The sequence below is a fragment of the Pteropus vampyrus genome, unplaced genomic scaffold, assembly GCF_000151845.1.
Source record: "Pteropus vampyrus isolate Shadow unplaced genomic scaffold, Pvam_2.0 Scaffold195, whole genome shotgun sequence".
Lineage (NCBI taxonomy): Eukaryota > Metazoa > Chordata > Mammalia > Chiroptera > Pteropodidae > Pteropus > Pteropus vampyrus.
The window spans coordinates 3,543,999-3,569,298 of record NW_011888976.1 but is presented as its reverse complement, the minus strand read 5'-3'; the positions used below and the strand labels follow the sequence as shown (position 1 = coordinate 3,569,298).

Genomic DNA, 25,300 nt, shown 5'->3' with positions numbered 1-25,300 from the left:
TGGAAATCAGGGATGGAAAGTGATATTTAGGGACTCGTTGATATAATTTTAGAAAATCAAGTGAAAGGTCTCAACACCTGCTCCCAAATGGAGGTAAATTTACATCTGCTGCTAGAAGAAAACCAAGATGTTGCCAAATTCCACTGGTGACATGTACTACTCAACCGGGTCCTGAGAGCTCTCACTGACCCTAAGTGAAGCTCGTATAGGACACCTTCCTCACTGTGTCCCTCCGGGGAGGGCCAGGCATGTTCTTAGGAGCACCAAGGCCTACGGGAAAAGCCATCACCCTATGAAATCAGGATGCCAGGAATGTCCTCCAGGAGTCAACCTGTCTCCCTTCTCTTGGCTTCCCAGGAAATGGCAGCCTTTGAAGTGGTTCTTTCATGGGCATATTTGATGCTGTTAAATATGTAATAGCAGGAAATACAAGGATGGACCTCGGCTTGCCTGCAAGAACCATTGCATGTCGGCTGCCAGTGGGAAAGGCAGTCTCCCAGTTTATTGCTCTCCTGCAGCTGAATGGCCAGGAAGTGTTAGCTCAGGAAATCAGACTTTTAAGCCAGTCAACAAGACCAACTGAGCACTGTGCTGAAAGCACGGAATTCAAAAATGATGACCCAATTTTTGAGATTCCATAGCTTGTTTGTGCCAGAAGGAGGGAATAAAGAAATGGTATAAAAAAAAGTTGGCTTAACTTCAGCACTTCTGCAATCTCTGACACACTTGTTCTCAGGCCTGCCTGTAGCAGGAGTGTTCACTCCTGCTCAATTCCCTTTTTCAAATTCAACCACAGTTTTTAACTTTTTTGCCAGTAGTCATTGTACATATGCTTGAAAACTGCTTGGAACTGGGCTTGGGTTACTGTGGAGTTTTCCTGGACTTTCTAAAGCTTCCCGGGACAGCTTCTGGATTGTCTGCCATCCAGGGCACCTCTAGTTTTTCATATCTTTATGTGGATGTATACATTTGTATCATGTTAGCTTGTTTTCAACTTGGAGTTTGGGTGGGGGGAGAGACAAAAGATGAAGAATAATCACACACATGTTTCTCATTTGAAAGCATATTTTTCAACTTCTTTAACAAAATCTTTTTTTTTCTTTCTTTTTCCCTCTTGGATATTTCTTTTAAACAGTTTGGTGGGAGAAAAAAAAAGGTTGTAGTGGAATTTTAAAATCCTAGTCTCCTTATCGTGAGTGAAAAATGGCTGGCGTGAATCTAGAACTTTCTTTTTACTATGAGAGTAGCTAACATTTTGAAGAAAGGGAAGGGCAGGGGGCTTTTCTCTATTTTAACAGCAACTGCTGTCATCTGGGAGTTAGTTGACAAATCTCCCGGGCCTCTTTGAAGGGCCCCCCTCCCTGAGGCCAGGAGAGCAAGGAGAGTCTGGGTTTTAGAGTCAGATGGATTGGGTTCAAATCCTGGCTCTGACATTTCCTTGCTGCATGACTGAAAATAAGTCAGGTTACCTCTCCAAACTTTGGTTTTCTTATGGGGAAAATGAAGATGATAATAATAATTACTTCCATGGGTTGCTGTCAGAGTTAATGAGATAATAATAAGCATAAAGTTCTTACACAGTGCCTGGCATATATTAAGGGCTCAATAATTGCTAGCTGCTGCTGTGACTTTTGTGGTTGTGGATCTTTGCTTAGTCTTGGCTTTGCTTTCTGCTTGGCACCAGGTAGTGCTTCTTCAGCATTCACACTTCTCACAACAGGCTTCCCAGGACACTTGATGATGGGGTCTCCAGTATTTGGGTCCTGCAGTCCTTTTCGAAATCAGACCTTCAAGCCCTTGCCCTTTCCAGCATGCAGTGCTTACTCACAGCATAGGTTGACAGTCTTTTTGTGAAGAGATCTGTATTTCAGAAGCACTGAAAGAATGTACCCAGAAGTAACTGACAGTGCTCTGGGACAGGAGTCATGCACCATGTTAAACTGAGCCTCAATCCCAAACACAAGATACATGGAGGCTGAGTTGCTCTGGCGACACGGCTGAACCCAGGTAAAGCTCGGGAACGGTTCACTGAGATGACCTCTGATCCCAGTATCTTGATCAGTGCCAGGGTGACACAAAGTTTTTGATTTGATCTGCTTAGACCACGTCCTAAAAAATGAGTTTCGTGTATAAAAACCCTACACCTAGAAAGACAGAGCTCAAAGAGAAGGATACTGCCTCCCTTTATCAACCTCCTTTTTTGTCTCCCTCTCTGCTCCGTACTTGCTGCCTCTCTCTGACACTTGCCTGCGTAGCAGTGGATTGTTTGGCCACTTGCCTGGTGACCTGACAGCCATTCTACTGAGCAGTGACATCAGAGGGAAAGAACATCCACTTCCACATCTGCAGTGCCACATTGAAGAGAAAGAAAGCCACTGATCTGTGTGAACAAATGGCCAACTTGAGGGAGCGTTGAGAAAGCTCTGCAGCAGCATGGGCGAACGATCTAAGAGACAGAATGGTCACTCTTGGTCGCTTTAGCTGAGTCTCTGACTTGACCCTATCTACCCGGCTTGCACCTGATGTAGCATCCAGGGGCCAGAAAACATACCAGTCACTACAGCAGTATGAAAATCATAATCATCATGGCTACCTTCCCCGAGCACCTTCCATGCACCAGGCCTTGGTGTCACCTGACAGGTCTTACCCCTTGCAGTCCTTTTTGACAACTCTGTGAAAACAGTTATGAACAAGACCAGCTGTACAATCTGTGGGGCACAGTGCAGAATGAACATGCAGAGCCCTTTGTTCAAAAAGTGTCAAGAATTTCAAGACAGCGACAGCAGAGCATTGAACCAAGCATGGGGCCCTTCTAAGTGCAGGGTTCTGTGCAAATACACAGGCTGTGTGCCCATGAAGCCGACCCTGGGTGTAAATATACTCATTTTATAGATGGAAATAATGAGGTTTAGAAAGGTTAACAACTTGCCCCCAAGTCTCTGTGTAACAGAGCTCGTTTCAAACATCCTGCAGTCTGGGCCCAGAGAGAATTTTCTAGCTCCTGCGCTGGACCTGGTTCTGTGTACGATAGCATGGTATAGTCCGTGGAGCTTCCTTCAGTTCTGTTTGAGAAATGAAGGACAGCCAAGGAAGAGGTCGTCTCAGCAGTGTCTTATCTGGACAAACAGAACTTTCAGGATGGGAGGCCAGCTGAGTGATAAGATCACCCAGATTTCTTTCAGCTGAAGTTGATAAATCGTTGAACCAAGCCACATTCCCAGGCTTCACGTGTTTTCTCATACGATACTATATGCCTGGTCAGCCTTTTTGTGTTTCAAACAGAGAGCTTCAAATATTTTTTCATTCTTATCATAGGAAGTAAGTGGACTCCCTGAGTAATGACTCATTTAGGGTTTTTCATTTTAGCTCTTTCTCTGTTTCGCTCTTGTTCGTGTCTGGCAAGAGCCTTACATTCATATTTCTTAACATCCACGCTCTGTGGTGCCCACCAGCAATGATGCCGCCCCTCTTACAACTAGTGAGAGAAAACCTAGTTCCAAGATATTCTTATTAGAATTCATTTATTCTCCCACCTTCCTTGCCCCCAGTGATGCAAAGTCAATGTCAAATATCCAGGAAAAAGTGAAAAAATATATATAGCCAGACATGGGAGAGTATTCAAGCTTCCCGATAGGGCCTCTGTGATACACTGGACTTGAAATAAGGAGATTCAAGTTGAGCGTGAGAATCGCCACCATGCGGTCTTGGACAGATTCCTCGGTCTCTTTGAGCCTCAGTTTTTTAGTCACCAAAATTGGTACCTCAGGGGATTTCGTGAGAATCAACTAAAACAAAGATATGTGAAAATGCTTTACAAATTACAAAACTATTGCAAACAGGACGTAAGATTAGTTCTTGCATAAGAGCTCCAAAAGACTGAGATTTTTTTTGAATATGTACTTCTTTTAGTCACTAATGACGCCCCCCTCCCTCCCCCAAAGGTGGTCACTGCACAGCAGTTTCCTCCACAGCACAGCCTTGCGGGTGGGCCTATGGGCCTGGCCTCTGCTAGCATCTCTTGGAAAGCTTTTCGGTGAATGCTGGGGCTGCACTCCAAGAGATTCATATTCAGTTCTTCTGAGGACGAAGCCCAGGCATTGATGCTTTTTAAAAGCATCCACTTGATTCTCGTACTTAACTAGGGTCAAGAAATACTAAGTCGAAAGTATCTGGGTACCAGTCTAGATGCTGCACACTTTGTTACTGCCTGAAATTTGGCAGCTTTAACTCACTAAATTTTACTTTTCTCTGCAGCAAAATAGAACTGAAGAATTATTCATATATCTGCAAGTGAGGGTTAAATGGAATAATGCACGCTTCTAGCAAACATTCTTGTGTTCTCTGCCAAGGGGTCTTCCCTTGTTCTTTGTCTATCTAATTAAGCTTGAGGAAGGAAAGACCAAAGGGGCACACCTGGCCTTTGGCTTACAGAGAAACGGGACTGTTTGCTAATAATTTGTTTCTACTTTGGGAGCTACTGATAGTTCCTGTCTCTCTTGGCTGTGTCTTTTCTGTTTCGTTCTGGATTGTTTGTTTTGTGCTTGGTGCAGCATGCCTGAGCTCTCACCCCTCAAGACCATTTATATGTTCCCCGTGGAGCCTGGGGAATGTCCTCCTCTCCTCATCCCACACACATTCATTAACATAGTTGACTTGTGTAGAATTCCTCGTGTGGGTCCTTCTGCTATTTAAATAGCCTCTCTAGAAGGGTGACACATCAGGTAGAATTCAAGAGTGGGGCCATTTGTACTTCTGTCTCGGTATGATGGAACTGCCCTGGCACGACCGTGGGTGACAAGGAGCTTTTCCTGCCCTTGGTAATCACATTGCATTTCTGTGAATGCCCTGGCCTTGGAGTCTAGAGAGTGTTCAAAGAGAAGTCTCTTATGTAGATGTCTGCTCTCCTTCAATGCCGACTGCCCTACTGATGTCTAGTACTCAACAACTTAGGTTATGAATGTAATGGCTTCTTGGCTTCCTGTGGACCTGACCGTGGCCACAGAAGTCAAAGGTGGTGTTGAAGGGAAGAAAAAGACAGATTGGTTTGGACAATTGTGTTTCTGGGCCAAACTTTCTGGAGTGCAGAGATGTGGAGATTCCAATGGACCACTCTTTAAAATTCGAAAGCTGCTACTTGACGATGCCCGGTGACAACAATAACAATAGCTGCCCTCAACTGCATCATGATTATAGCATGTCTGATTTATTGAATACTAACTACAGGCCATTACTTCAAGCAGTTTACTTGCATTACCTTAATTAATCCCCATAACAACTCCATGAAGTAACTACTATCATTATTTCCACTTGACAAAAGACAGACTGGAAGTGGAGGCTCAAACATTTTATTTTATTTTTTTTCCAAGCATTTTATTTTATTTTTTGTCCAAGTTCACCCACAGCAGTGAGGGAGGAAGATGAAGTTTGAACTCATGACTCTTGGTTTCCAGATTGCAGACCGTGGTCTGTTAATCACCGCTCATCTTTTCCCATAGTTGGAGTAGACAAAAGTATATTCTGCAGAGATATTTTTTCACATTCATGCTTGTTTTGCTTCAAGAGATAGCAAAAGAAAGTTTCTCAATCAAACCGGGAGTCTAATATATCAGTTAGTAGCAAGTTCTACTAGAAATAATAGGAAATTGCAATATAACAAGGGGTTAAAGAATATGAGTCTTTCTCTTTTACGTGAAGGAAGTCTGAAAATACTAATTTTGGGGCCTCATGTTGTCGCCCCTGTGAAATCCACTCTGAAAACATTCCAGAGATGTGGCTGTGTTCACCACTCCCAGTGTCCCCCATGCCCCACATGACCAGTGTAGTCCTGAACAGAAATGTTCACCATCTAAATAGCCACCATCTAACTCATCTGTCCCTGGTGCCTGATCCCAAGCAATGAAAGCAGGAATACTCAGTAACACCCACTGGGTTCGGCTAGTAGCAACAATGGCAATGCTGGCACCCTTATGGACTGGTGTACGGAGCCGCAGTTATGAGCCCCACACTGTGCTAAGTGCCGCACTGGCATTACCTTGGTACAGTTGCTGTGAATGGTAGACACGGCTTCCCGCGCTTGGCAGAGCCCAGGAAGCTCCTCCAGCCTCCAAGTTTCGGGCCTCAAATGGATTTTGTATTAACTCATTCCCCAAGCAGAATTCAGCCATTTCCTTGCATTTCTTACTCAAAGAAGCAAATGAAATTTAATCTTTTCTATGTGGTATTAATCATGATTCCGTTTTCTCCTTTGGTTTACCAAATAAAGATAATTTTCATGGAAGGGGCAGACGAATGGGCAAACAAGCTGCCGAATAGGTGCACCTCCCGGCACCCATTCATGTTATCCTTTGACCTAACATTGAAGCTGGTGTGGCTGGGAGGCCAGTGTTCTGCTCAGCGTGGAGACACAGGTGATTCTGATGCTGGAAGCTCCTTAGGCTTTCCAGGGCCAACCCTGACCAATGAAATCTTGGGAGGAGGGATGATGCCTGGACCTCAGCATGTATATGAAATTTTTTTTAAGTTCCCCCCAGTGATTCTAAAGGACAGGCAGGGTTGGGAATTGCTATTTTGAACAAATGCCAACTGGTATGCTCACAAGTGGTCTTAGGAATTGAGAGTAAGTTTACATCCCATTTTCCAGATTCTTCTGCTGAGACCTATCCCCATAAGACCCTAAGAAGCAGGATATCTAGTGGGACTCCATGCTTGGGAAGCAGTTTAAATGCACAGCTTTAAAGAACAAGTGACGTAGGTTGAAATCCCAGCCCCTCCACTCGGCAGTGCTGTAATAACCTTGGAGCAGTGACTTCATCTTCTGAGCATTCATTTCCTCTCCTATGAAACGTACCATGCCCTTGACATCAGAAATAATGCCTACATTGCTGGCAGAAAGTAATTGACTATTTCTTACTGTTACTGCTTTTATTACCTGGATGAGACGCCAATGTGATTAGTATCTGCAGCTTTATTTTTTTATATTATCAGCACCTGTCAGTGAAAAGCATTTGGTGCTGATAGACCCTTTGCTTAATCTGTAGAATGAGTGAGGCTTTTCTCACGGCTCGCCTCTCCGTTTCTGCACTGGACCCTGAGCGGCCCCAGTACTCCATGCACTGGGCTCCAGGCCAGTGCAGCCACATGATGCTGTTCTCTGCTAATGATGGGTGTTCTGCTAATGATAGGTGTTCAGACTAGATTTGTTTTAGTGATTTGCAGTCGGAGCATTCAAAGCAGCAGGGCCAAGGTCGTGCAAACTTGCCACCTCTGCTGTGTTAGATATGCTGCGATGATCTTCAAGGACAGTGCAGTTTCTGTGAGAAGTTACTGTGGAGTGACATGGCTACGGATGCAAAAAGGAGAGAAGGCAGAGCACCTTTGGATCTTCTGTTAGCACTCAGATCAAAAGATTGAGCTTTCCACTTTCCCGGCTTTCTGAGAGGTAAAAAAACGAATAAGGCTTCCTATGGCTACAGTCCCTCTGTCGAGAATTTTCTGTGTTCCTACTGTGTGCCCTATGGCTTACAAATTGAAAGCTGCCCCAGAGAACACATTGTATAGCTCAACAAAGAATACATATTTTTGCATGCTACCCTAGTGAGTCACTTTGCTTCTCATAATTTTAGATTTAAAATGGCTGAAATATGTCCCACAGTGGGTCTCTGTGTCAAATGCCTCCCTGACCTGCTTTTAGGGCTGTATTTACAAACAGTAAGCTGTGTCAAGTTTGTTTTTTAGACAAACTATTTAGACAAAGTGAGCTAATTCACTGAGTCGTTATGGGCTTCCTGGCCTCATGGGCACATAGTAGGTGTTTAATAAATACTGGTTCCTAGGAACTAACAAGTCTAAAGTAGCTGAACTCATCGTGCCTTTGAAATTCGACCTTCTAATTTTTAGAAGGAATATTGTTCTTGGTCGTGATTTTTGTCGAGTTGGAAAAGAGCAGAATCAGTAAAATGGCTTTAAACAAGTCCTAATGTCATGGCCCAATCACCTAAGTCTCTCTCTGGTACAGCAGCACGTTGGGTTGCCCTGGCTTTGTTGGCATTGCTTTGAGTTTCTTCTTCAGAAGCCATATCTGCCTTCTCTCAAAGTTTCAAAGAGAACTGTCTGGGGAGCACAGAGATGCTAAGGATAAACTCTGGTGGTGATGTCACGAAGATTAAGGCACGCTATCGACACAGGAATAAACTCCCCCTGCTGAGGGCAGCAGCACAGCACCAATCTTGGGCTGGGCACAATGCTCAGGGCTTATTTCAGAGGTGAACGAAAGCAGGCAATTATCATGTTCTTTAACTATAATCAGCCAAACAGGATACAGGTAGCCACAAAATGGAGTTATTTAAAACAGTAACAAAATCATTTCAGAAAGAGTAATGATCTGGAAGTCTCTCTTTCCTCAATGTCTAGTTAAAGCTAAGCGTGGAGAAGACGGGGAAGACTTGTTTTGTAACCCCCCAGTGGCAATGGTATCAGGAGAGCCTCCTGGTGAAAGGAAAGGCAGATGCCCTGGCCTGGAGGCTGCCACAGAGCAACTGAGTTTGGCCCCAACATGTAAACTGCAGCCTTTGAAAGTGATCCCAGGAGAATCCTGAGCTTCCTGCCATCTGTCCGTCAGGGCGGTTGCCATGGCAAGAGGCTCTCACTAGCCCGGCCAGCTGGCCCAGACTGGCCTAGTGACCCCACAACAGCCCTTCAGCTTGGGTTGAAAGTTGATTCTGAACATTGATTCTGAGACTTTATATTGGACAGCACTTGCTGCCCAGTAAGACTCTGGGATGGGGCATAGGGCTGGATTCTATGCATTTCCTAGAATATGTCAGAACCTGCTACTGAGCAGAAGGCAGAGTGAGATGTGTGCAGCTTGGCCCTCATCTAATTCTGGTTCTGCCACTTGTTAGGTATGTGAAATTAAGCACATTGTTTAGGCTGGCTGAGACTTGATTTGCCTCTCCTCTGCCTCTCTGTAAAATGGGGATGATTAGAATCTATCTCGTAGGGACATGTTTAGAAGAGTACCTTGCATATGGTTGCTGAATAGAGTTCATCAGACATCAGCTGTTGTTATCATGGTCCTCAGCTAAGAAACCCATGAATAGAAGTTCCTGCATCATCTTTTGATAGCCCCAGTACAGATTCTGAAGATTACTTGTACTGTAGTAATGTGTGAATTTTACAGTATATCATATGTGCCAATGAGCTAAAGAAAACCAGAAGTCCTGTCCATCTTTCAACCAGCTGGGTAAGGCCTGAGTCAATTCTCATTGTCTTAAACGCCACCCCCATTAATTAATAATGGCAATGAAAACCAAACTAATAAATTATAACGGTAGCCACAACCCTGCCTTCTGTTGAGTGTTTCTTCTGTATTATGCATTGTGCTAAATGCAACACATATGTAACCTCAGTTAATCATCACGTCCACCCTATAAAGTAGCCACTATTCTCACCATTTTACAAATGAGGAAACTGAGGCACAAAGAAGGTAAAAAATATATATATATTTAATAAGTAAATGAATTAGGATGTAAACTCAGGTGTCACTGACTTCAAAGCTGGCATTTTAACCAGTAGGTCACACTGCCATGTGTCACTTGAGCCTTTGGGAACAGTGTAGTTTTAACAACTCATACTCTAACAAAGAACAAAATTAGGGCTTCTGTCATAAGGATCATACCAGGCCTAGCACACTACATACTTTCATAGGCCTGACCATTTAAATCTCAGAACATCTCTGTGAGTCATTTTATAGGTGAGAAAATGAAGCCTCAGTAAAAGGTAAGCAACCTGCTCAAGATTTCACCCTAGATTAATGGCAGAACCAAACTTTAAAATCAAGGCCAAACTATATTCACATCTACAACCGGAAACTCAACCCATGTTGCCTCTCACCCAGCTCTGGCCCACATGTCAGCTGCGGACAGAGTGGGGCAGTGTGAAAAGAATGACGCCTACCATAATTCTTGCCAAATCCTCGAAAGCCCTTCCTGGGTCCTCTGTAGAAATCCCCTGGATGAGTCTGTAGGCTGTGGCACAGTGGGTCAGTCAGGGACCGATTAGAGTTGTCCATTGTGGTCTGCCGTTGATTCTGTGGCTGGGTTACTGTCAGGGCTGTGTCAGTAATTTCTGTGAGAAGTTTGTTTGGGGACTTCCCCGAGCCAGATACTTGGCTGGTTGTTCATTCCCAGCACAGCATTAAGTATGCTCCACATTAAGCATTGTATTATTCTAGAAAGGAATTCCTGCGGGGAAAATTCCTTCCAGTCACGTAGGCGTTCATGTAGTATTGCAGTGTTAACATATCATCTGGCAACTGTTATGTAACTCAGGCTGGACTCTAAAGTGTCTCTCCTTTGGGGTGCCTGGAATAGTGGGAAGGAGAGCTGAGGGGAAGGATGGAATGCATGTCTCCTTTGGGATAAGGTGTTTGCTCCATCTAAAAGCTGTTAACTTGCTACCAGAAACTATTATTCTCTTTTACTTTGTAAAATTGTCAATGAGAAATTAGAATATCTGGAACAATTTTAAAGTAGGACATTTTTTTTTTTTTGCAACTGACTAAGGCTCATAATTGGGACAAAGCTATACTTCTTTCATTAAGGAGGAAAAAAATGCCCATTGTTTCATAAACTGCAGGTTTAGAAAGTAAAAGTACACTCACTATAATGGTTCTGGTAGTGGGGCATGAGAATTAGAACCAATGAGCCAGCTGGTTTCCAACAAATCATCAAAGTGCTGGGCTTATCTTGGTCCAAGCGTGTCTCCTAGTGCTTGAGAGAGACAGAGGATCCTTCCATTCCTTAGTCCAAAGTGGCCTTCCCCAGCTTTCCTTGACCTTGGAGCCATGGCCAAGGTAGATTCCATCCCGGGCCCAGAATGCAGTTCAGAACAGCATATTCCCTTTGGAGTATCCTGGTCCATGCAGATCATCCTTGTCAACCCAAAACGACTGTTTCATCATTCTGAGGATTTTCTCCTTCTTTTCTTTCCACTACGATACCTTTATTTCCTTCATTCTTCAAGTTCCAAGTGGTGCAGACTAGAGAGACTCTGTCTACCTGACGCTAAACACCGAGAGCCAAATGCTAAACACCGAGAATCGGAGTGGAGAAAGATTGGCTATTTTATTATGAATGGTGCCACCCAGGAGAATGGGAGGCTAATGCTCAAAATCCCAAACTCCCCAATCCAGGGTTCAGGGAGGATTTCTAAAGGTACAGGGAGAACTGGTATGCAGAAGCACTGGCGGGGCAAGTTTTAATCGGAGGCCTCGGAACGTGGTCATTTTTAGTAAGGGCGTCAACACAGGATCTTCCTGGCAACAGACCCTCTGCTTCTGAAAGGGTTCCAGTGTTCAACTTCCAGTTATGTCCCAGTCCTTTGGTTTGGTGGGGTGGCTGGTTGGGGTGTGGAGACTTTGGTTCCAGGTGCAGGTGGAGGTCAAAGTTCTCTCCTCTGCACATGCTTCAGCTGCATAACTTGTGGTTTTGAAGTGCTGTCTCCAAAAAACAACTCAGGATCTCGTTAAACAAAATAGAACAATTTTGAGCTGTTTCTGATTGTGTCTCCAGTCCTGGACTTTACTGCGTTCCTGGTGTGGAGGCGGAAAAAAATAGAATTTTTCTCTCACCTTCTAAATTCTACTAGCTGGGCTAATAATCAAATTGACAGAGACAGGTTAACAGGAGAAAATGTCCAAAGTTTATATGTAGATTCGGGGGTCTCTAAGAATGTGACCCATGATGCCTTGGGCAGTTGAGGTTTATAAGTCATTCTGGACACACGAGAAGGGTCAAGAGTCTGGAATTTTAAAGGGGAAGTGGGTAATTCACAGGTAGACAAGAAAGAGGGAACACTTTACAAACAAATTCCTGCTGGGCAACCCAGAGACAATGAGACAGAGGATCACCCCTGCAGAACAAATTTCTGCATGGATCCTTCCTGTCCACCATACCTAACTCAAATAGGCTATGTTGGATATGCTAAAATACCCTTCCTAAAACAGGCCTTTTTATCTGAATTCCTTCAGGCAGGAAGGGGGAGGAGGTCGAAGGTTCCCTCTGAGTTTTTTGTTTCTTAACAACCAGCTTAAAATCAATATCTCAAAAGGCACATTTTGGAGTGGCAAAACTTCACTGGACCCCTTTACTGGTTTATCATTCTTGTTAGGTCTGTATTTACAAGTCACCGCTGCACTCGATAGTAGTATTAGTAACTTAACTGTTCACCTTGCTGGTCCCCACCATCTTTTGGTTTCTGCATTTCCCATATTAGTGAAGCTCCTTTCCATTCTTTCCTGTAGAATTACCCTTTATGACTATCAAGCCATGTGCAGAGCCAACAAGGAGAGCAGCGATGGTGCCCATGGTCTACTGGATGTAAGTACAGTACATTCACCCAGAAAACAACTGTATGTTTCTGTCTCTGTGTATGAGTGTGTCTTCTCCTTTGGGGCAGTCAAGTCATCTTTTTCAAAACCATGAGTGTTTGAAAGTATTTCTTGATTTTCCTGGTTAAGAAAAGTCACTTCTGTTTAAACCCAAATTTAGTGATTATATGAATGGCAAACAGATCTAAAGTCTCTGATGGAGTAATGCAGCAGCCCTCTTTTGATGGATAGAAAAAAGGAGAAGTTTTATGGATTCTCTTATTCTTTATATAAAAGAGAATTTGGTTTGGTTCAACAGAAATCTTCCTTTCGGTTTGTAATAGAGCTGTTAGCCTATGAACAAATTCACATTTCGATCATAGGTTCTCCATCCTAATCATACTGCTGCTTTGTTTCCGCAGCATTCTCCCTGAAACCGCTTCCATGGCTGATGTCAGAGTTGAGGATCAATCGGTTTAACTTTGGTAGCATTAGAAAATGACTTTCTGAATGCCAATAACTGCTATAATTTACTCTCAGTTTAAAAATATAATTTACAATGTGCAAGCAATGATTTGAAAACACACATACAAAACAAAAACAAAAACCCAGATATAGATACTCCAGTATAGTCTGGCATATATGTATAAATATAACCCTTATGTGTTATTATTTTGTAAATTCCAAAAAGTTATCCTAAAATTTGGTTTGAAACAAAATTTAAGAGTCATTATGGTTTTAAAACATACACACCTTCTCATTTGCAGATATAGGATCTTGTGAGGGGATTATTTAAAAACCAAGTATTTAACACAGTTCTCCTACACTAAGAGAACAAGAAATGATTCAGAGCTAGAAAATATCTGAGAGGCAACTAGGAACTAAGAATTTGACATTTTTTTTAAAAAAAATACTGCTTTTTAGTGAGAATCAACCTGTCTTTTCAAACTCAACTTCCCTAATCTTAGCATGAGTATTTCCAGACTTAAAATGTTCCCAAGGTATGTTTTCATCATTAGGCTTAAAAGCTCAATGGCTTTACCCTTCTGAATGATAATGTGTATTTAAATTTGTTAATCCTGTATTTACATAATCCCTTTGTTTATCCATACATTGAGCCAGTGTCTGGCAGGAAATGCTTGAGTGCCTTTTCTCCTGGCCTCTGGGAGAGCTGCCCCAGTGTCTGCCCCTCTCCCCTTTCAGAACCTCCTTAATCTCCTTATTCATTCTGTCCTCTCTCAGACTCACACTACCGAGGACCACTGAAATGTCACTACCCATCCCAGCAGGTATAGAGATGCAGAACTGTCCCATGGTCTGACCACCTGGGTCATTTTGAAAGAAAGATGATTATTTTTCAAGCCCTAAGGATCAAGAATCTTAATGGCAAAACCCACAGCGCTACAAGATTGCATTTGGTTTTAGAAATAGTTAATTGTTCACATCCTTATCTGACCCTAATCCTGAGGGCCCTGCGATTCAGGAAATTATGGCGATTCACTCAGTCAAATCAGAGCAAGAGATGCATCTGAAATCTGGGTGGGCTACTAGTAACCCCTGTAGAGTTTTATTATTGTTCTGTTTACCTACTGGCTTGAAATAGGGAAGTTTCAAGAATGGTTAAGGGTATAAAAATTGGTTCTTGTTTTATTTAAAACTGATTAATAGTCCCCCATTCCTAGCACTAGTCCTTACCATCAAAATGCTCAGAAGGTAGGATTAAGCAGCCATCACTTAAGAAACCAAGATATGGCATTTCAGTTCTCTGATACCTAAATGGAACCATGAAAGGTTCTGAGATTTTTCTGGACTTGCCAGCTGGAGCCTGGGCTTTGCCAGTGTCATTGCCTGTCTCTCAAATCTGCCCGCCACTCACATATCTGGCATACCTAGGTACAAAGAACTAACTGAGGGGGGACTTGGTATTTTCCAGAATCAGGAAATTGAATTATCCACATAGGAAATATCACAGAGTAAACAATCCAACTGCTTTTTTTAATTAAAATATTCTGAAATAAAGATCAAGCTGTCAATGCCTTCTTTTATAGAGTGAAGGAGATTTTCTGTAAGGATAAAATCACATGTTTATATGGTTATCATTTTTTTTTCAAGTCTAAATATGTAAGTGTGAGAAAAGGCAGCTTGAATCATACATAATTCATGGACAACATTAAAATCAAATATATGCAATTTTTGCTTATTTCAATGAATGACATACAGTGATGGAGAACAGAGAATCACCTTTCTGAGAGGCAGCCCTGTAAATTACCATTTGAAATTAGTTATAAGATTCCAGCCCCTCAGCATTAAGCTGTGAAATATTAGCCCCTAGAGGGTAAAGGTTTAAGCATCCTTTGCTGAACTTCCTTTTTCCTCCCAGAGATAACCCCTGTATTAGATCATGTTTATTTTACTTGTAAATCACATCTTACTACAGGGGAGTTCAAAGTTTTAAAATGTTAGTTTTGGGATATAGTATCCAACCATTTTCTTCTTTCAGCTAGAGCTTCACTGTTTTTTAACATGATATCAATCTCTCTAAAAGAATAACATTGTCTTTATGTAAAGCCTTAAGTTAAACCAAAAATGTTGTGTGTGATACATTTTTTTTTAATGAACTGAATTCTTCTGTTCAGCCTTATAATGCCTTCCTTGCTGCAGTAAAATGGATAATGACAGAATTTGTCTTGTAAGTACAATTGTTCCATTTTTAAAAAAACTATTATTCTTTTCTTTTGTATTATTAAGTGAATTGAGAGTCTCTGCTTCATGTTTTCAATAACTGATTCATAATACTCTGAATAACCTCATTAAAAATCTCAAAATATTGAATGTTGAGACCAAAAAATTATCTTTTATTAAGTTATTCATGGTCACTGCTTATGCCCTTATGTAATTGTTTAGCAGACTAACAGCTTGCAATACACAAACTAAATTTATTTATTGTGGTTACTGTTAAATTTAACATAGATTTCTGGCTGTTTTTAATGCTGCCTGGGTGGGCTGTGGTCAGAAGAACAAATTGCCGGGGCTGTCCACTGTGCTACTTCGAATGTCTTGCCATATATAGGAATAGGGCCTGTGTAGTCATGGGCCAGGGGCTGGGGGCTTTTCAAGGTGTGATTTAATTGTTTACCCTGTCGATTTTTGGTCCTGTTCAGAGGGTGTTGAATGCATCTGTGACTTGGGTCAGACTTAAAATGGCACAAAGATGAAAGGCTTGACTTCCAGATGAGCTATTGGACGCATCACCGAAACACCGTGTCACACAAAAGAGAGGGTGTCCATGGATGGACTTGGGAACCAGATCATTCGAGCTACACCAAACTCTTATTTTTATTTTCCCCATTAAGTTTCCAGTTCTTTGAATTTAAGAAAGAAATCATTTGATGAACAGACATTGATGAATAGACATCTTCTTCTCTATTATGTTAATGTAACGTATTAATTTACCACAGTTATAAATTCAAGTGGGGAGTAAGTTTTGTATATATATGAGACAAAATACAGTAATGGATAATAGTGGGATTTTGATTGAGAGTGAATTGCTAGAGAATGTAACCAAGTATCTGAAAAAAGAAATGGCCATGTTTTGGTCTGTCTCATTAATTTGGAGGATGATTTATATTACTTTTGCATTCTTTATGAACAACAGAAAAATTTTAATTTTTTTAAAATTTGCATCATGGCATACTTTCATAAAGAGAGGTTTGTCCCATCTGTCCCTACACACACATACACACACACACACACATACACACACACAGTCACAAACATGGCTAAAGAGTTTGCATTACAGTATAAATTTTGAAAACACCCTTTATTACTGCAGATCATAATCCAGTAGAGAATATTCTATTTGTATTTCTGAACCAAGGCAGAAGAAGCCCTTTAGAAGTTGAATTTTTACTATGGGTTCAGACGGCAACTAGAAACTATTTCTGCCTAGAAAGCAGGATATTTCTCAGCAGAGTCCTTAAGTCTAGGTGAATCTGATTTCATGGCTCGGCTGGCATTGTTGATAAAATAGCCTATCGTAAATAAGATAAAGCCCAGTAAAAATTCACTGGTAACCGAACTAACCATGTTGATATCTCCAGATCGTGATGTTATTCTTTCAAACGGGGTTGAGCATTACCGAATAATAGGACCTCACTGTTCTATTCAGGGTGTGGATAACCAGGTAACATTGGGCTTTCCATCACCCGTTTAGGTTCCTGGTGGAATTTAACCTCTGCAGCTGGTGGCACTCAGATATGACAGCTAAAGGTAAGCAGCAACTGGTTTCTATTTCCTAGCTCAGAGTGATAAGCCCTGGGTTCACTGGCTTCTTTTCATCAGGGATGTGCTTGCATAAAATTACCCAGGACAAAGTGATGATTTTTCAGCTCAGTCAGCAAAAGGCATTCTTTGTGCTAAGTGCAGCACCAGCCAGTCAGACAAAAATTCCCAGAGCTTCATTCAGCCCATGTTGAATATATACTTTGACCTGTTTCCTAAACTAAGACTTTGAGGTTATGCATTAAACAGGTGAAGTCTTCAAAAAACTCATGAATGGAGCAAAAATCTAAAAGAGACAACGGCCATGCCACCCTGAACATGCCGGATCTCGTCTGATCTCTGAAGCTAAGCAGTGTTGGGCCTGGTTAGTACTTGGATGGGAGACCACCTAGGATTACCAGGTGCTGTAGGCGTTAAAGGAGACAGACACATTGCCTTTTTCAGACTGAATGAAGAGATAGTTACTCTTTTTTTTTTTTTAAGAATCACCGTCATAAAATATAAACCTTGTAATATTACTTTTCCTGCCCAAAAACCTTTAATGATTTGAGGAATAATTAGTAGAAACTCTCAGAGGCATGAGTTGTAGAGTTAGATCAGTATGGATTTGAGTCCTGGCTCCAAGATTAGCCTCTGGCAAGTTAGCTGATCTGGGCAAGGCACAGTTTTCCCACAGTAAGCAAAATAGGAAAATAATAAATAATATTTATCTCCTATCACTTGTGTGTGTGCATGCGCACGTGTGTATGTAATGATGAGATAGATCATGCTATATGCTGAGCACAGGGACTGGAAGCTTTCAAAAAATGGTAGCTGTAATTAATTCATGATAATGGTGGTGATAGTGTGGACCACAACAGTGATGAATAAATAGTTGAGTCCCCCTGGCCTACAAAACCAGTGCTTTTTAATGAGAGTTGTCTCTCAGGCATCTCCCTGCCTGTTCAGTCACTCTTTGTTTCTCAGATACATTCTGCTCTTTCTTTCCTTTGTGCATTTATTCATGTTGACTTTTTCTTTTTTTTTTTACCTGAGATACCAGATACGAGCAGACCACTACAATTATTATTTTTTAAATTATGTGTTATTTAAAAAGAGGTAGATTAGTAATGTAGCAGCATTCCCCCACGTGCTGGATATATTTGTCCGACATTCCCTCTCTCTTCCTCTAAGATCCCAATCCCTGAGAATTCCCTCAGTTCTCCCAGGAAGAATTAGCATCATTTCCTTCTTGCTTCTCTCTCAGTCAGCTCACATCTTTCTCAGCTCTTCCACACCACTATTGCCACAGTTGTTTGTTTCACACTACACTAGAATTTCTCGATAGCAGGAGCTGTGTCTTAACCATTTTTATCCCTGAGCACCTAACTGGCACTTAGTGCCTAGTGGGTGTCAATCTCTGTTTGCTAAATACCCTAACACATCTTTCTGTTGTCAGGTATCACCATTATAGTCGCTGCCATCATAGCTTTGTATCTTACAAATAGACCTATTTTGCCTAAATTCAGGAACTCACTAATTTCTTGTTAGTTAGACTACGAGACAGAGCAACATAGGCAGAGAGTTCCATGCATGCATACGCTTGCATGGAGCAGCCACTGATAACGGAGAACATGATCTAAGTATGTTGAAGGTTGGCTCTGTCCTGGGAAGCTGACAGCTCAGTGGACCAGACCCAGATGCTCTACTTTCATCCACACGCACACTATCCTGGTGACCCTCCAGGTATTCTTGCCCCTTCTCACTGGGTTCGTACCATCTTTGAATGACAGCGAGTACCCATAATCCCACATCGAGAAATATAGCCTAAGGAAATAAACTGAGATGGGAACAAAGGGTTCTATGACAGGGTGATCATCACCAGGGAATTTAAGATTGCAAACACTGGTAACTCTTTAAATGATGAACAATGAGGATGTTTTAAAATAAATTACAGCCCATCCACAGAAAGGCACAGAAAATTTTTTTAAAGATTCCGTTTCTGAAAACTTTTTATCAAAACCAGAAATACTCATGAAATTAAGTAATATAATAAAAAATATATACAGAGCTGTATCTACTCCAAAAAAAGCATCTGATGGTGGAGGAGGAGTATATGAGGCAAGAAGGATCAGCAATCAGTATAGCTAATGGGGAGTCAATAAACAGATAGGGCTGTCATGTACCCCAAAGAAAAATTTACTTACGGCATGAACCTGCTTTTGTTTAAAAGTGCACATGATTTGAAAAGGAGAGGTGAGAAGGAACGTACTAAGTGTGTGCTTTCTATATCTTTTTTTTATTTGCTTTTCTTATTTGATTAGCTTTTCCACAATTTTATTATTAGAGGTTTAAAAAATGGTAAATGAGATTAAAAGAGAGAAAAGGAAGTGGAAAGATTAATAGAGGCTAAGAAAATGGATTACAAGTTGGTTAAGTGGCTGTTCTCTCCGCAGCAACAGTTCCTGGGGACAAATTACCACTCCTGTGGAATCAGACTTTGTGCTCAGGGAGGCTAGAATGGCTGTTTCACCACCTAGAGATTAAGTGCTATGGCTTTGGAGTCAGGCAGCCTTCCTCTGCCACTTGAACTGTGAGGTTCTGGGCAAATCGTTTGGTCTCTCTGGGCTTTGGTTTCCTCATTGGTCAACAGATAACATGATGGGGTTGTGGGAGATGAATTAAACAATGTGTGCAAAGCCCATGTGCATGACATGGCACAGAGCAAGTGCTCCACGCCTGGCAGGCGGTACTCACGTTTTGGGTGGTTGTGGGTTGTTTCAAGTTTTTTGGTTTTGTTTTCTTTTGGCTAAGGCTGGCTGGTTGGAGTGTACTCCATGTTGACGGCAGCAGGCTAGTTATCTTCAGTGGTTTAGTTTTTGGCATTCTTCTTCACACTGGTATGCCTGCCCATCCCTGACTGAGGGACTTCGATGGTGAACAAGATGATGAAGGAAGGATGCCTTCCTTCTTCATGCCAATCCCCATTCCGACTTCCCTCATTCTCACCTGGGCCTGCTTTTCCTTCCCCATTACCTGCCACCACAGGCATCTGGCCACACCCTTGTTCTGGTCCTTTGGATTTGACGATTAATTTTTGAGCCTCTGTTGAATACCAGCTACAATAATCTTTATTTAAACCAATAGTTTTCCACCTGGGGTGATCTTGCCGCCCATGGGTGATCACAACTTCTGGGGACATTTTTGGTTATCACAACTGAGAATGGGGATAGAGATCAGGGAAGCCACTAAACATCCTATAACACAAAGCGGCTGAAAAAGAATTATCTGACTCAAAATGTCAATAGAATATTCCTCCCTTATCTGCAGGGTATATGTTTCAAGACCCCTGACAGATGCCTGAAACTGTGAATAGTTCCAAACCCTAAATACGCTGTTTTTTCCTATACATACATACCTGTGATAAATTTGAATTTATAAATTAGGCACATTAAGAGATTAACAATAACTAATAATATAGAACAATTGTTACAATATACTATAATAAACGTTATGTAAATGTGGTGTCTGTGGTAACTACAATGGCTACTAAGTGGCTAGTGGGTAGGTAGCGTATCCAGTATGGATGTACAAGACAAAGGGATGATTCATGTCTCAGGGGGGATGAAGATGAACAGTGTGAGATTTCATCACACTACTCAGAATGGCATGCAATTTAAGACTTAAGAATTGTTTAATTCTGAAATTTTCTATTTCGTGTTTTTGGACCACAGTCGACCACGGGTAACTGAAACCACAAAATGCAAACCCGCGGATATGAGGGCCCTGCTGTGGCGCCACTGTGGGGGGATCCCTGGTGTAGGCCCAGGAGTATAGGGTAGGTGATGATGGACAAGGACAGAGGGTACAGTCTTTGCCCTCATTGATGGTTACAGACACTCAGCAAGGTTCTCATTCTGAAATTTCATATCCCCTCTCCCCTGCTTTTCTGTCCACCAGGACCAACAGCGGACAAAATTTTAGCTTAGGAGAATAATATGGTGCTTCATTTCTCCATTTCTGTTTGAGGAAGCTCTATAAAAAGATCCTTTAATAGGTAAATCCAAGTCATCTCACTCCACTGCCACAGTATGAGACCTTTTCCCTACAGACTGCAGAAAGACATTGTCAGATATTTATATCATTGATACATGGTGTACCTATATGTAGCATTTTCCCATTTCCAGAGTGCTGGCACTAGATTATCTTCAGATCCCTTCAACATACCTGAGAGGTTGGGACTGCCAGAATTTGTTACTGAATCTTCTGAGGCACCTAAGTCAGACAGCTAATAGATAATGGGCTCAGACCTAAACCAAGACCCGCCACCTCAGCTAGACGGCTGGCCTTCTCTGAGCCCTCATGTCAAGCAGGCTGTCGCACATGAATTGTCACATTCAGGCCTAATGCTCTCTACTGTGCATGATTATGACTTTTTCCATTTTGGAGATGAAGAAACTGAGTCAACTGAGGGTGAATAAACTCATCTGTGGGGCTGCTCTCACCTGGATATCTTTGTTAGATGTAAATGTATATGAGCTCCCAAAGTGAACACACGTTAAATGTAAATGTAAACCTTGGACCCAGTGTAAGGAGAGAAAAGTTTCACGCACCATAACTATATCGACTTGCAAAGTTTCTCTATTCTAAATTTTCTCTTCCCTCACCAGATAAAGACTCTGAGCTGAGACATACATCTTTGTTTAGCTAAAAATGGAATCCATAATTACACTGTTTATCTGCTTCATTTCCTTAGTGAAGGGGACTGTGGAAGCCCATTTCTGCTCAATTATCACAAAGGTATCATTTTGGCGAAGTTGCACAAAGAGAATGGAGCTTGCTGGCACCCGGTTATGAATGGGGGTGCATTCACAAAGACAAAAGAAGAGGAAAGCTTTTCAAATGGCAACTCTATTCATTCCCAATTGTCTGCACATAATTACTGTGAACCCAAGTCAGTTATTCTCATCAGGGACATTTGTTGCTAAGGGAAAATTAAAGATATTCAGTTGTGTGGGTGTTTCATTGTGAGTGAGTGATAAGTCACGGCGGCTTCAGCTTGCACCTCCAGTGTAACTGGGGTAAGAGGAGAGCAGTGGATGGCAAAGAGTGTAGGCTCTGGATGTGACCACCCCATTGTGGACCTGGGCTTCAGCACTTAACAGCAGTGTGACTTGGGGCAAGCATCTTAGTTTCTTCATATGTAAAGCATGATAGCAATAGGGCCTTGATTGCTGTGTGATGGTGAGGATTTCATCCGAGCAAAGAGTCTAGCATGATGTTCGGTGTGTGGTAAGCACTCAGTGAATATTGTTTGTGAGGGTGGTGGTGGTGGTGGTTTTGCTATTTAAGCAAACAATGGTCATGGTGATTAGTCACTCCCTTGTGGTGCTCAAGACAGGCTATATCTGCTTTCTGAAACCTAACTTTCCCTTCTGGAAAAGGAAAGAATCAGCCTAGCTGAGCTCTATGATCCTTGTGTACCTACACCTTTGGAAGATAATGAATTTTAAATGCCTAGGAGTTAAAACAGTACTCATTAGATCGCGGGAAGACTTAGTCATTGATTTGAAATTCCATAGAAAAATAGTAATGACTGGCAAATATATGTGATTTTTTTCATAGTACACCAGACAAAGAAAGAGCTTCATAATAAACCATGTTATTTACATTAAATGCAGCCCTGGTCTTATATGATAATTTGTGTTTCACAAAAGCACATAAAGCAACCTCCAGCCAATCTATAGTCATATAGCAAATAGACACAACAGTCTATCACCACATCAGTATGAGTGCCCTGCAATTGTCAAGGAACAAAAATTTCATCTCCAGAAAAGATCAGAGCCAAATTAGTCTCACCATTGAACTTGTTGGACTCATTCCATTGTATCTGGGTCCAGACAATTAGAATTAGAGATGGTGCAATTATCGGGCTTATTAAATCACGTGTGCTGCCTATCTCAGCCTGCCCTTAAGACCTTTCTTCCATTCGTTTATTGGCCAAACTTCACAGAGCAGTTAGATATATATGTGCTGGAGCCAGATAGCCCAAGTTCAAATTTTAGCTCTGCCACATACTCACTGGATGAATTTGGGCAATTTCCCCAGTCCTCGCGTCCATTCACTAATCTGCAAAACAGAGATAACAATCATTTCTACCTCATAGGTTTTTTTTTTTTTTTTTTCTTGCTTAACCGTTAAATAAATTAATCCATGTAAAGCAGAACATCATCTGGCACATAGTGATTTCTAAATAAATGTAGTTGTTACTATCATTAGGTTATTATATGCTATCTGTATGTTTGTGCCATATCCACTCATAATCTATGCTGTTGATTTAATCTTTATTTCATTTAATCTGACTCATTTTTTGACAATTAAATAATGTAAATACTAAAAAGAAGCTTCCCAAATCGAAAGTCAATATCATTTGCTGTACAGAAAAATTAATTGTAAAAATGAGAATGGGGAATATAAAAAGTTTTACCAAATTGTAGCCAAATACCTCAAGGTATTTGTGTTTGACATCCCAAGGTTAAAAAGAGAAGAGCAAATGAAACAAAGATGATAGAAACCCCCTGGCATCAAACAAAGAGGTCCTCCTGACAAAACCAGAGGCATTGGGAAATAACTGGGAAGAAAATGATATTCCCACCAATCCCCTCTCTATGTTATTAGCGTATGGCTTGGGCCACCTAAACTCACCTTGCCTTTCCCCTGAAGGCAGGCAATTTGCCATTAGGGACTGAGATGCTCACATTTCCTTTGTCCATTTTGTTTGCCTAAAAAACACCATTCAGGAGAATTATTCATTTATTCAACAAGCATATATGCTTCCTATGAGCTAGCACTGCAGGGCACATGGGGACAGACAGTGTTTGGGACCTAGCCCTTTGGGAGCATGACAACTGCCAGCCCTGTACCATTAGTGGAGTCAGGAGGCAGGGAAGCAGCCATCTGCTTGCTTTTTCTAACCAAAAAGAAATAGCTTGAAAAGGCGAACAGTCTGGAGAGTCGATGAGATAACACGGGCAGTAGAGGTCAGTGGCAGTAAGCATAGGCACTTAGGCTGCACTTGCAATGTGCCAGCCACTTTCTGTTTCAATTCATTTGACCCTCAAACAACCATGTGAGGTTGATATTGTTATTCCCATGTACGGATGAGGACACTACAGTGTAGAAAGATTAAAAACTCATCTGAAATCGAGGTCAGAAAAAAAAAATGGCATAGATGATAGAGGCTCTATTCATCCCTCTGGCGATCAAATTAAAGTTGTGACAGAAACAAGGAGCAGACAGCAAGGAAAATTGCCTGGGATCTAGATGAAAAAGCCATACAACTAGAGCGAGAACTAAGAAATCACCCTGCAATGGCGGAAAGTAGGACAGGGCGAGGACACAAGGCTGCTCGGCCCCTAGCAGCTGAGTGGGACAGAGGCTATGGCAGTAGTAGCTGGCAGCTGCAGACACCTCTTAAAGGGGCCATGTCCACGAGTGGACTTTCACAGTGACGGACCTGCTTCGGCACTGGTTCGGCTTTCAGGGGGAAACTGAGTTGTTGGAGTGAAGGCTGAGTGGAGACTCACTCTGTATAGAAATGCTGGTGGTATCCTCTGTTGAACCCTCCCCACTCCCAGTGTGCAGACTCAGTGCCACCATAGTGGTGACGTCATCAAACTGGAAAACACGTCACTCTGCCTAGATGATTCCCTGAAACTCCCCCAACTCGCGGCCCCACCCAAGCAACAATCAGGTGTGTCCTTGCTTAGTCAGGTGCCCCTTGCTGAGTAGCACCTAGACTCACACTGGAGGCAGCTGGCCTCGGTTTCTGGTGTGGACTTTTGAGGCAACTATAAGCACAGCACCTGGGGATTGCTTGCTGAATCTTAACAGGTGGCTTTGGAGGTTCACAGGCTGGGGCTAAACTTGGCCCGCAGCTAAACCCCTCTCAGGATTGTGCCACTTGACGCCAACCACACAAAGCCACACTAATAAGACATAGGAGACTTAAGAGCTTTGTTTAGTACATAGAAACAGACACAGAAAGGCAGCCAAAATGGGAAGACAAAGAAGCAGAAACCATGTGTAAAAACAGAACAGAGATCCAGAAATAATGAAGTCAAGCAATCTAACAGATTCGAAGTTCAAAACTCTAGTTATTAAAGATCTTTGATGAACTTATGGGAAGTGTAGATGAGTTTAGTGAGAACTTTAACAAAGAGATAAAAAACATAAAAATGGAAATGGAAATTATAAAAGGGAACCAGTCAGAAATGAAGAACACAGAGATGAGAAGTATATTAAATGGAATAAATAGAGTGAATAAAGAAGAGAATAAATGACCTATATAGAGGATGGGAAAGCCAAGAACACTGAATCGGAATGTCAAGAAAAAAAAAGCCAAGACTATAATAATAATTTAAGGAGACTATGAGACACTATTAAAGGTAAAAATATCTTTGTCATAGGGGTACTGGAAAAAAACAAGATATTGAAAAGCTATTTGAAGAAATAATGATAGAAAACTTCCCTAACCTGGTGAAAGAAATAGACATGAAACAACAGGGAGCTCAAAGAGTCCCAAACACCAGGAACCCAAAGGGACCCACACCAAGACATATCATAATTAAAATGCCAAAGGTTAAATACAAGGAAAGAATCTTAAAAGCAGCA

At 41.8% G+C, this 25,300-nt stretch overlaps 1 protein-coding gene and 1 pseudogene across 1 annotated transcript in view; both read left to right on the top strand.

The window, feature by feature from the left end:
• LOC105299866 (voltage-dependent calcium channel subunit alpha-2/delta-3) overlaps nucleotides 1-25,300 on the top strand; it is a gene marked incomplete at its 5' end in the record, with an annotated part of 177,260 nt that overhangs the window by 101,121 nt on the left and 50,839 nt on the right. The window contains 3 exons of the mRNA XM_023537645.1: nucleotides 12,302-12,377; nucleotides 15,004-15,056; nucleotides 16,581-16,636. Coding sequence (XP_023393413.1) covers nucleotides 12,302-12,377; nucleotides 15,004-15,056; nucleotides 16,581-16,636 — 185 coding nt within the window. The remainder of the gene's footprint in view (nucleotides 1-12,301; nucleotides 12,378-15,003; nucleotides 15,057-16,580; nucleotides 16,637-25,300) is intronic.
• Nucleotides 16,943-17,061, top strand: LOC111746615 (annotated as a pseudogene).